Source organism: Pseudorca crassidens, chromosome 1 (assembly GCF_039906515.1).
Source record: "Pseudorca crassidens isolate mPseCra1 chromosome 1, mPseCra1.hap1, whole genome shotgun sequence".
NCBI classification, from domain to species: domain Eukaryota; kingdom Metazoa; phylum Chordata; class Mammalia; order Artiodactyla; family Delphinidae; genus Pseudorca; species Pseudorca crassidens.
In genome coordinates, this window is record NC_090296.1 from 61568694 (window position 1) to 61580747 (window position 12054).

At 34.1% G+C, this 12054-nt stretch overlaps 1 protein-coding gene across 1 annotated transcript in view; it reads right to left on the reverse strand.

The window, feature by feature from the left end:
• Nucleotides 1–12054, reverse strand: part of TTC6 (tetratricopeptide repeat domain 6) — a 196750-nt gene that overhangs the window by 133156 nt on the left and 51540 nt on the right. The window contains exon 2 of the mRNA XM_067737263.1: nucleotides 3070–3162. Coding sequence (XP_067593364.1) covers nucleotides 3070–3162 — 93 coding nt within the window. The remainder of the gene's footprint in view (nucleotides 1–3069; nucleotides 3163–12054) is intronic.

Consider the following 12054-nt stretch of genomic DNA (forward strand, 5'->3'; position numbering starts at 1 on the left):
CTGGTTCTCAAAATGTGCTCCACAGACTCCTGACAGTTTAGGCCCTTTCAGGGAATCTACAATGTCAGAACTATTTTCATAACAATATTAAGGCTTATTTTCCTTTTTCACTGTGTTGACATTTACACTGATGATGAAAAAGTACTGAGGAGTAAAACAGTGAGTCAATACTTTTCAAGTAATTAACACATGAGGTACAAAATCATGCAGGGTGTTAAAGGTCTGTTCAAGGAGCAAGGTAGATCAATTAATTTTAAAGTAATGATACACAATAAGTTCATTTATCTGGTTTCAGATTCTCCACTGCAACTAATCTTTAAGAAACTATCACTTGTGGAGTTTTGGTGTATTAACAAAGACGACCATCCATAACTATGTAAAAAAAAGGTTATTAAACTATGTAAAAAAAAGGTTATTAAAATGAGCCCCTTCTAATACATATTAAACTATGTAAAAAAAGGTTATTAAACATAACTATGTAAAAAAAAGGTTATTAAAATGAGCCCCTTCTAATCTGTATCAGACTAGACTTACTTAATATACTTCAACCAAAAGAACACATACAACAGATTGAATGCAAAAGCAGATATGAGAATCTAGCTCTCTATTAAACCAGATATTAAAGACATTTGCAAAAAGTGTGAGACAATCCTACTCTTCTCACTGAATTGTTTTGTTTTGCACATTATCTTTTCCTAAAAATATGTTTTATGTTAATGCGTAACAGCCTGGTTATTATTTTAAATGAATGAATAAATAATTTGTTTTTCTCAGTTTCAGTTTCTAGTATGGTAAATATTGGTTGATTGAATCCACACAAACAAAAACTCCTTTGGGTCCTTAAAATATTTTTTAAGGGTTTAAAGCCATCCTGAGACCAAAAATTTTGAGTACTTCAAAACCTTCAAGTTTGAGAATTTCTTAAGAAAGAAATTGTGTCTCACCTGTCTTTTATACCTCAAGCACTTAGAACATTGTAGAACTTGCGCAATTATTTGTGAATGAATGAAAGGAAATTATATACATTTTTTCTCTACTATGTAATTAGTCTCTATTTAGAATATTTATTAAACAGTATTGTACTTTGTCTCTTTATATACTGGCCTACTCTATACAATGAGTTCCTCAAGTGCAAGAGCTGTATTTTCTATCTTTGTATCAACCATGTCTAAAACAATGCTCACCACATCACAGGAAAAGGAATGAATGAATTCCTTGATTTTTTTGGTAAGTATGAGAGGAAATCATTCTCCATGGTGATTCAAAAACAATTAGATTTAAAATGGTGGGTACTTGGAAAGATATTGTATTAAGAATGTTTTTAAATGTTTTTTTTTTTTAAAAAAGAATGTTTTTCTTTTTTAAAAGAAAAACATGTTTTTAAATGTTTTTTTTTTTTTAAAAAAAGAATGTTTTTCTTTTTTAAAAGAAAATAAATTACATCAAAGAACTAAGAGCACTCTGGCCTGTGGCACTGAGATGCTCACAGCTGAGGCTGCCATGCTGTAACGGTAGGGTGCCTGGTACCACTTAGAAAGAGCAGGCCCTCTCCAGATGGGTGCTTGCTGGCCAGTGCTGCACAGACCAATCTCAGTCCAGGAAGCATCTAAGGGATAGGTACAATGAACAGATAGAGTTCTGTTCTCTGGCACAGAGCAGGTACCCAAAAAATGTGTTTGGAATTAAAGATACCACAGAGGAGCTTTTTTACCATGGCCAGGTATCAGCTTAAAAAGTATTATACATGTACGGAAGTGGGAAGCTTCCTCTTAAAAAGCCAGTGACCAGAAGAGGTCCAGTAATTGCTTGTAAATGTCAAAGCTGAGGGTATGGTTCCTACAGAATTACAAAGCAATTAATATTTTTGCTTAAATGTTTATTCTAAATAATCAAGATGATGTATAAGCTAGGTATCTGATAATTGGCCTTTTCATAGTTTCCTTCAAAATGGAATAATCTTTTCTTAATACTTCATATGAATATTCAGTGAATGGTATTAAGTCAAGTTTATCCTAGTAATGAAGATTTCTATTTTTCTGAACCTAACTGATCTTGTATTATCAGTTTACTATACCTATTAGAAACTTACAGTTCAGAGGTTTTGATATCTACCTGTAAATGGTGTCACCTAGAGGCAGCTACCCTAGATATCAGTTTTAAGCCCATAGCATATGTGGTAAGGCTTCAAAATTGATTTATCCATATATTGTACCATATATCCTGGGTCTTGAGACAGATGATGAGAATACAGAGGAGAAAAATACATGATCTCAACCCAGAAGCATCTCAAACTCTAGTAGTCAACCATTTGTAGCAACTCTAACATTACAGGATCCATGATTTTTGTGAAAAGAAAAGATTCAATACATTTTCTAAACATGATATATTATCCTAAAACTGAATTGTGATCTGAATTTTTATGTGTGTGGAATCATATTTTCAGGAAATAAAGGAGCTTGTTATTTAATGATACCATTTTACAAATCCTTTGTAAAAGAAGGATCATCGTGCCATCATTTGTTTTATGTAAATGTGGATTTCTACGCACAGGGAGGCACTTCCCATTCACAAGGAATGTGTTCCAGATTGCTTTGAATCCCATAAGTATTTTGCCAATGATGGATGAAAAGGAAGTTCTATTTCTGAAACAAACTTCTGTCACCAAGTGTCCATATTTCTCTACAAAATATGCCCCTTGTCAATTGCTTTTCACAATTCTTCTAGGTAAATAAAGAATAAGGTGATGCTTTCTTAGAAGCTAATAATTTTTAATTAATTCTCCAGCTACCTTCTAGATCTAAATGTCTTTAGACGAGAAGAATTGTTAAAATCTTTTCCTTCTGAAAGGAGTTTTGGGCCTTAGCTCCGAAGGTCTATGATAGGCAGCAATGGTGAGCCACAGTAGCCAAGACTCTCAATGTGGTATTAGATTAGATGTGCTTACAGTTAAACACGCCTCTAAAATAAGTCAGAGGAGAATCTTTTTAACTCTCTAGATAAACATTCAAGCAACAGAAGCAGACTATTACTTCAATATAGGCAAGGAGGATTTTTTATTAAAGACTTTACCATTTGAGGTTCCTTAATACTTACCTGCAGTCCTTGCCCTGCTTGCACTTGCAGTGTTTTTGGCCAGTACACTTTTCCCATTAAAGAAATATCCTTGAAGGAGAAAAAGAAAACAATTAAAATAATGTCAATTTTAAAAATCACTGAGACATATTCTTCAATGCAGTAAAATGCTAGTCAATATGATGCAGTAAATGAGAAATATAGAACAAAAGATACAATAAAAATATTGTGCCTATTGTTCCAATTTTAAGGCTTTTTAAATTACTGGGCTCTATAGATATATCATCAGATTTAATAAGATAATTAGGTAATATTAAATCAGATACCACAAAATACTGCTTTTAAATGGCTGCGCAAGAAAGATAAAATCTAAAGTAAAATTTAATCTACCCAAGAGCGAGAAGGAATATAAATATACTTTAAATGTTAATGGAGGGGACTTCCCTGGTGGTCCAGTGGTTAAGACTCCGTGCTCCCAGTGCAGGGGGCCTGGGTTCAATCCCTGGTCAGGGAACTAGATCCCACATGCCACAACTAAAAGCCTGCATGCCACAACTAAAGGAGCCCACATGCCACAACTAAAGATGCCACACACCAAAACGAAGATCCCGCACGCGGCAAGAAACTGCATGCCACAACTAGACCCGGCGCACCCAAATAAATATTTTTTAAAAATGTTAATGGGTAGAACTGTTAGTGTCATTTTTATCATTACTAATGCTAATTGCTATGATATATCCTCAACTCAGTTGCAGTGGTAAAAAGATAGTGCACTACAGTGTCCAACAATGAACAGGAATAGAGAGACCCAGCTCCTGCCCAAATTGTAATGTCACAGACCAGACAGCAACAGGCAAGTTATCTTGCTTCCCTTTACCTCAGTTTTATCATCCTTAAAATGGATGCTCATGACTTTTCAAGGTCCCTTTCTCCTCTAGCCTTTTAGTAATGTCAGTAGCAAAATATAAGCATTCCTTGTACTTTAAAATACTGCTTTTCTAACTTTGCTTAATTAAAAAGATTCAACTGAGGTTACTAGCTTCTACTTCTGCTCACTTGTCAAAAATAACAATAAAACTAGACAAAATATAAGGACAACTCTTTTAGGGTTGGACAACAGGCAGTGCAAGACTATAATGACTAAGAGAATGGAAACAAAAAAAGGCTAAGAGCTAAATCACCCCAGATTTCTGCCTTACACAGTTTCCAGACCACAGCACAAGGAGAGAGAAATCACACAGAGCACAGGTATCTCACTGAGTTAAAGAGACAGAAATTAGAGTAAGGAAAAGACAAAGAGGGTAGAATTTGTAGGGCACATTATGGGGAGGAGGGAGCTGCATAGAGAAAGAGCTCCAGAAATCTGCATAGAATCCTTGAGTCTTTGGCTGAACACCAATCTGCTTGTACAATGGTAAAACCCATGAGGTCAGACAAAGAAAAACTGCCGGGGGAAAAAAAGCAATTACCAAAGAGCCGAAGCCACAATTCCCAGAGCTCACACAGTGCTAGGAGTCATTAGATCTCCCACCAGACATTCTTAATACATGGTATTGGGTTGGCCAAGAAGTTTGTTTGGGTTTTTCCATAAGATCTTATGGAAAAAACCGAATGAACTTTTTGGCCAACCCAATACATTCATTACAAACCTCAGATGGATCATACATTCGTCCTAGAGTAATAGCTTCTCTGGACATTGACAATACTTTAAAATAATACTTAAAAAGATCAAGCTGATCTTCAAGTAGCTTAACTGCCTAACAGAACAAACTCTGACCCTTTGTAAAGGAAGACAACAAAATCCAGTACTCTACAATGTAAAATTCGCAATGTTCAGCACCTAATCAAAGTTACTAGTCATATGAAGAGGCATGAGTATGTAACACATAACCAGAAGAAAAAAACAGAAAAGGACCCAGAAATAGCAGAGACATTGGAATTAAGAAATAAGGATCTTGAAACTTCTAACATAAATATTATAAATTTCAAAGATGTAAACATAATGAGGAGCAAACGTAAGATAAAAAACAGAATCAAATGGAATGTCCAGATAAAATGTCCACTATGTGAAATAAAAATTTCACTGAGTGGCATAAATATCAGAGAAAACACTGCAGAAGAAAAGATCATTTAAAGACATAGCAATAGAAACCATACAAAATAAATCACCTAGAGAAATAAAAATTGAAACAAAATTAACAGTCAAACTGACATATATTGAATTAGAGTCACAGAAAGGAGGGTGTGAAGAGAGCAGAAAATATTTGTACAAAAAATAGCCAACATTTTTCTAAATTTGATAACAACTATAAACCCCTGGTGCAAAAAGCTCCATGAACCACAAGCAAAAACACACAAAGAACACTGCACCAAGCACATTATAATCAAAATGAAAAGAAAAAAACAACAGTAATACAGGAAAAAATCTTAGTAGCATCCAGAGAAACAATAAGTACAAAGACATAAAGAATTACTGGCAACTAATTACCACAAATTAATACTGCAGGTTTCGTGTCAGAACAGTGCAAGACAGAAGACAATAAAGCAACATATTTAGAGTACCTGTACTGAAAGAAAACAACTGTCCACATAGAATACCATATCCAGAAAAAATATCTTTTAAAACTGAAGGTGAAATACTTTTGTAGCAAACACGAGGTGAAAAATTTATTGCCATCAAACTTGCCCTACAAAAAATGTTAAAGGAAATTCTTCAAGCAGAAGGAGTAAAACTTGAATGCACACAATGAAAATAAATGATAAAATGATTTTAAAAGTGGGTAAATAAAAAAGACTTTTTCCCTTTTTGAAGTTTTTGAAAATATAACAGACTGTTTAAATTAAAAATGATATGTTTTGAGATTTATAATTTGTATAGATATGAAGTATACACAAATGAGATCACAATAACAGAAGAAGGGAAAAAGAAGTATACGGCTATAAGTTTCTTATACTATATATGATTTACTGGGATAAGTTAAAATATGCATATTGTAAACCCCATAGCACTCACTAAAACAATAAAACAAAAAGGTAAATAAGCTAACAGTATGAAATAGTATGAAATGCTAAAAATTAATCAAAAGAAGGCAGGTAGAGAGGAAAAAGGGGGCAAAGAACAAATGTGACAATTAGAAAGCAAATAGCAAGATATAAATACAAACCCAACCATGTCAATACTCGCATGTAAATGGTGCTAACCACTCCAATTAAAAGACAAAGATTGTCACACTGCAGAAAAAAACAAGATCCTACTATATGATTGCTATGGGAAACCTACTTTAAGTATAAAGACACAAATAGGTTAAAAGTAAAAGGATGAAGGAAAATATAACATGCAAACACTAGCATAAGAAAACTGGCATGGCTATATTAACATCAGACAAGGCAGACTCCAAAACATGAAGTATTAGAAGGAAAAATCGGCTCACTGCATAATAAAAAAAAAGAGTCAAGTGCCTCAGAAGACATATAGTATGCACTGATGACAAAGCTACAAAGGGCATAAAACAAAAACTAAAAGAACTGAAAACAGAAGCAGAAAAATTCACTAGTATAGTTAGATATTTCAAACAAAGACTATCTGGCTCCAGAGACTACACTTTTTACAAATATAAAAACTAAACAGCTAATTTTAAATGTGAAATCCTACAAAAAATTCTTCACCACCTTTTAGCTTTATAAATACATCATTAAAGTATAAAAACATGACAACAATGAACACCAAATTCAGGATATTGTTCACATCTGAGGTGGAAGAGAATTACTGGAAAGAGGTACAAAGGAAGGGGGCCTCTACTTTACTTGTAATTTTCTATTTATTTAAACAATCTGAAGTGAATATGGTAAAAAAAAGAAATAAATTTTGAAAAATCTGAGTGAAGAGTATGTGTTCTACAATTGAAATATATCATGATTAAAAAAAGATATTTCTCCACATATTAATGTAGGTAACATAAAAATGTCAAAAATGGATAAAAACATCTTAATAAAGAAACCTACAGCTTACATCACTTGTAAACATAAATGCAAAAATCCCCAATTAAAATATTTGCAAATCTAACTAATCAGCATATTTAGAAACAATGCATCTTGACAAAGGAAATTTTTCCCCAGAATGGATGGATAACTCATTGCCAATTTATGAGATTAACAGATTAACATGGAAATTCATATGATCCTTTCAATAATTGCTTACAAAAATCATCAATAAAATTCAACCTATTTCTGAGTTAAAAGTAACTAGAAATATATTAATTAGACCATATATTGGGTGGAAAAAAGAAAATCAATTGAAAAACTATCAGACCAGAGTAGAGGTAAAAGGCACATCTAACAAATTCAACAAATGAAATTTCATACCAGCAATAACCAGTTAAGATCCCTTTCTCAAAATAAAAGTTAGCTATTAATATAAGCAATGAAATGAATGAATCTCAAAATCATTGTGTTGAGCACAAAAGGCCAGGTTAAATGGGCATCAAAATGGCCAAAAATAGCCTCTCCAAACTACCCAAAAAAATAAGTATGAAGACAAAAATATATGAAAATTTAAAGTATTTGTCTAATAAGTCCAATGTCCTTCTTCAACGACAGTTTCTATTAATTTTTTTCTGTGTCTGGGCCATATTTTCTTGTTTATCTCTGTGCCTCACAATTTATTGTTGAAAGACTTATAGTAACCTAAGGAGCACTTGTTCATCAAAGACTAATGAATCTCAGTAAGAACAATTAGTTTTTTACTGTTGTAACTTTCTATTCCCATACTCTTCTGTCCAGCTCAGCTGTAGCCTTGAAAAAGAAAGATAACAATAAAATAAATATTTGAGTGACTAGGCCATATAAATGTGTAGTTTGATTGTTCTGAGTCAGTCTCAGCCTATCAGTAGTGATGCTATCACCTAGAAATGCTTGTGAGCACTCAACTGGGCTCATACTATTTGTGTCAAGGCCCCACAGACATTCCTCTGACTGGAGGCACCATTATGATTGCAAGGTATACCTCAGCAAAACCATCTGGGAACTTTGAAAAGTCAGGCTTATTATTTATGAGTCCTGAAAGATACACAGCATACCTGGGGCCACACAGTGAGATCACAGGCAGATAGAGAGAAGGGGGTGGAGGGAGAATGGACCTGGGGTTCTGACTTTATTAGTATAAAAGGTGGGGTGCCCAGGGTTTTACAGGTTCACTCGCTATTGATGAATTTAAAACATAAGGGTGGGAATCGAAGTGTTCAGTCAAGCAGTCAGTTATCTAGATCAACCAGAGATTTCCAAAAGGGGGAACTTCATGGGTGAGGTGGTCTGGCTCTTAATCTAGTTGTGTAGCTGGCAATGTGTTTATTCAAGATGGATGTCTTTGAATTGGATGCCTCAGGAATCAAAAGTTTAATGTTAGGCAATTACATTAAAACCAAAAAAGCTAATTGTCAGGCGCTTACACTGCACTGAAGTACATACCAAGGGCTGTGCACATGCTCAGAAAAGACCTAGAAGCCCTAAGTTTTCACATCTGACTGACCTTGAGGCTCTAGCTAAGCTGGAAGTGAGGGCTGGTGCAGAGTTCTAAACTGCCTACCTGGGCACTGAAGGTGTGTCCCAACACACAAAAGAGCCCCTTAGCAAAAACTGAAAGACATTGGTTCCAGGCATTCAAGGAAATCTATATTCAGTCATCACCTGATCACTAAGCTTAGCAAGCAGAGACTTCAGTGGCCATACATGACTAAAAATACAGACTTTACAAAATTAGTTCAAGAAAGCCACTAAAATTTTTTAAATGATAACAATAAGAACTACAACAGCAAAACAACAACAAACCCTGGTGGGGGAGAAGGAGGACCTTATTTCCACAATTATCACATTATATTATTTTAAATGACCGATTTATAACAAAAAATATGAGATATGCAAAGAACAAAGAAAGTATGGCTCAACACAGGAAACAAGACAATCAAAAGAACCATCCTTGGGGAAGCGCAGATGTTGGACAAAGACTTTAAATCACCATGTCTAAACAACTGAAGGCAAGTATGACAATAATGTCTCATCAAACAGACAATATCAATAAAGAAATAGAAGTTATAAAAATGAACCAAATAGAAATTCTGAAAAGTTCACTAACTGAAATGAAAAATTCAATAGAGGTGCTCAGTAGAAATTTGAGCAGACTGAGAAGAAAAATTGGTGAACATGAAGATAGGTCAGTTGAGGTTATTCAGTCTGAGGAAAAAAAAGAAAAAGAAAAAGTAATGAAGAAAACTGAACAGAGCCCTAGAGACCTGTGGGTCACCATCAAGCAAAATGGGAGTTCCAAAAGAAGAGGGGAAAGCAGAAAGGATATTGGAAGAAATAATGGCAGAAAATTTCCCTTGTGAAATCATCTACATATCAAAGAAGCTAAACACACCATAACCAAACTGTCAAACTATTCAAAAACAAAGAGAAAATCTTGAAAGCAGCAAGAGAAAAGCAACTCAACACCTATAAGGAATCCTCAGTAAGATCAACAACTGATTTCTCATCAGAAACCATGGTGGTTAAAAGGCAGTGGATGACATATTCAGAGTGCTAAAAGAAAAAAAATGTCAACCAAGAATTCTAAATCCAACAAAACTATCCTTCAAAAATGAAGGAGGAATGAAGATATTCCCAAATAAACAAAACTAAGAGAGTTTGTCAATAATATAATCGCCCTACAAGAAACACTAAAGTGAGTCTTCAGGCTGAAATGAAAAGACACTAGACAATAACTCAAATACACATGAAAAATAAAGAGCACTGGTAAAAGTAAATAGGTAAATATATAAGACAATACAAATAAAATTTTTGTTTGTAACTTTTCTCTCCTCCTATCTGATTTAAAAGAAAAATGAATAAAACAATAATTATAAATATGTGTTGATGGACACATATTGCATTAAAAATATAATTTACATGACAACAGCATCACAAAGAGTGGGGAACAGAGCTATACAGGAGCAAATTTTTTATATTATTGAAATTAAGTTGTATAAACCTGAATCAGATTATTATGTTGGGATGTTAATTATAATTTCAAAGGTAACCATTAAGAAAATAAGTTAAAAATATAAAGTAGGGGCTTCCCTGGTGGCACAGTGGTTGAGAGTCCGCCTGCCAATGCAGGGGACATGGGTTCGTGCCCCGGTCCGGGAAGATCCCACATGCCGCGGAGCGGCTAGGCCCGTGAGCCATGGCTGCTGAGCCTGCATGTCCGGAGCCTGTGCTCTGCAATGGGAGAGGCCACAACAGTGAGAGGCCCGCGTACCACAAAAAAAAATAAATATATATATATAAAGTAAAATAAATAGGGGATAAAAACAGTACAAAAAGAAACCTACAGCTTTTCACACTTTTCATTAGTTCAACATTTTAGAAAACCATACCATGGGTACTGAAGAAGATTACACTACAGTGAAATAGAGATTCCATAGTGAAAGCTTACTAGAACCAGGAAGTGAGACTCAGAGCTTGGCAAGTCAACCTACTCAATAGATAGGGCTCTGGAAAACAGTGCAGGGTAAAAGAAGCCCACAAAGGCATTCAGTTCATAAACTTCTAGACTTTTTTTTAAGGTCATATAATTTTAATGATTTTTTAAATTTTTTTATTTTATATTAGAATAAACTTCTAGATTTAAAGAACATATTTATTTCATGAATAAAGAGAAAAAGGCAACTTAAGGCCTATGGAAAACCATTGCAGGATAAGGGAAAAGAGACAACACTCTAAAATACCAAAGGAATAATTTTTTTTAAATTGTGTAATGTGCTCAAAAGATGCAAGAAGATATGAATTCTGCCAAAAAATATAGAAATCCATGCAGAGTAAAGATACTGAGTTGAAACCTGCAAGATAAAAATGAAACAAACTGAATCAACTAAGAAGGTTTGAAGAAAAATAAAATGCAATAATAGTATTAAAATATTTAAACACATCTTAAAAAGCAGATTTTAAAATATGTTAATGAAAAAAATCAAATCAGATGGTAGAGGACAAATTATAAGGTCTTCCAAAATATAGAGGAAAATGACCAAAGGGCTATGGGGGGATGGAGGTGGAAGCAATGGGAAGATAGTAATAAAATCAGAGAAAATGAAGAGACAATGTGAGGATAAATGATGTTTTTTTAATGTAAAAGTAAATAAAAGCAAAAATGAGTAGCTGGATACAAAATGATTTAACTGATTTTTTAAAAAGGTATAGGTAAGTTAAAAGGGTTTGCGTTGTCATGTTCCAGGGAAAAAAAATCAGTGAAAATAAAAGCACACCTAAACATATGCTATAAAATATTTAATTAGAAATGTAGCAGATGTGTAAGTTTGTGCCCAGAAAAAGATATTCTGACAGATTCTGGAAGCAAATGCTGACCTGTCGGCAGAGTTCCTAATGGTCAATTTGGGCAGGAAATGCAGAGAGGGTTTAAGGCAGACAACAGTGGGAAGGTTGGATGATTAGGAAAACAGTGGAATCTGTCTCAGACACTGGTGCCTGGTCCTTAGAAGCTTCTACAGACAGAAGCTAAAGGAACACTTCACAGGTGATTCCATGAACCTAAGAGACACACAAAGAACTCCTTGACAATGAGCCTACACAAGAGAGAACAGAGACATCCTCTCCTTTTGGCTCAGAACTCTGCATGTCTCCTTTGCAGTGGGGATCACAGATATACTCAGCTCAGAAAACCCACCATACATGAAATAACCTTCTAGAAAAATTATTTGAAGATGCAATTAAGTGCTCCAAAATAAAAAGTTAAAGTATAAAAATAGATGAGTAAAAGTGGTATGCAATGAAACTTTAAACATAAATAATAGTCTAAGTAAGTTTTAAATGGCTAACAAAACTGAGTGTAAATGTCAAGAATTACATTTTAAAATACAAGAAAACTACTAAAACCGACCTAAGAGAAAGGAGACAATTTGATCAGACCTATAGCAAGAGATTGAATCAGTAATC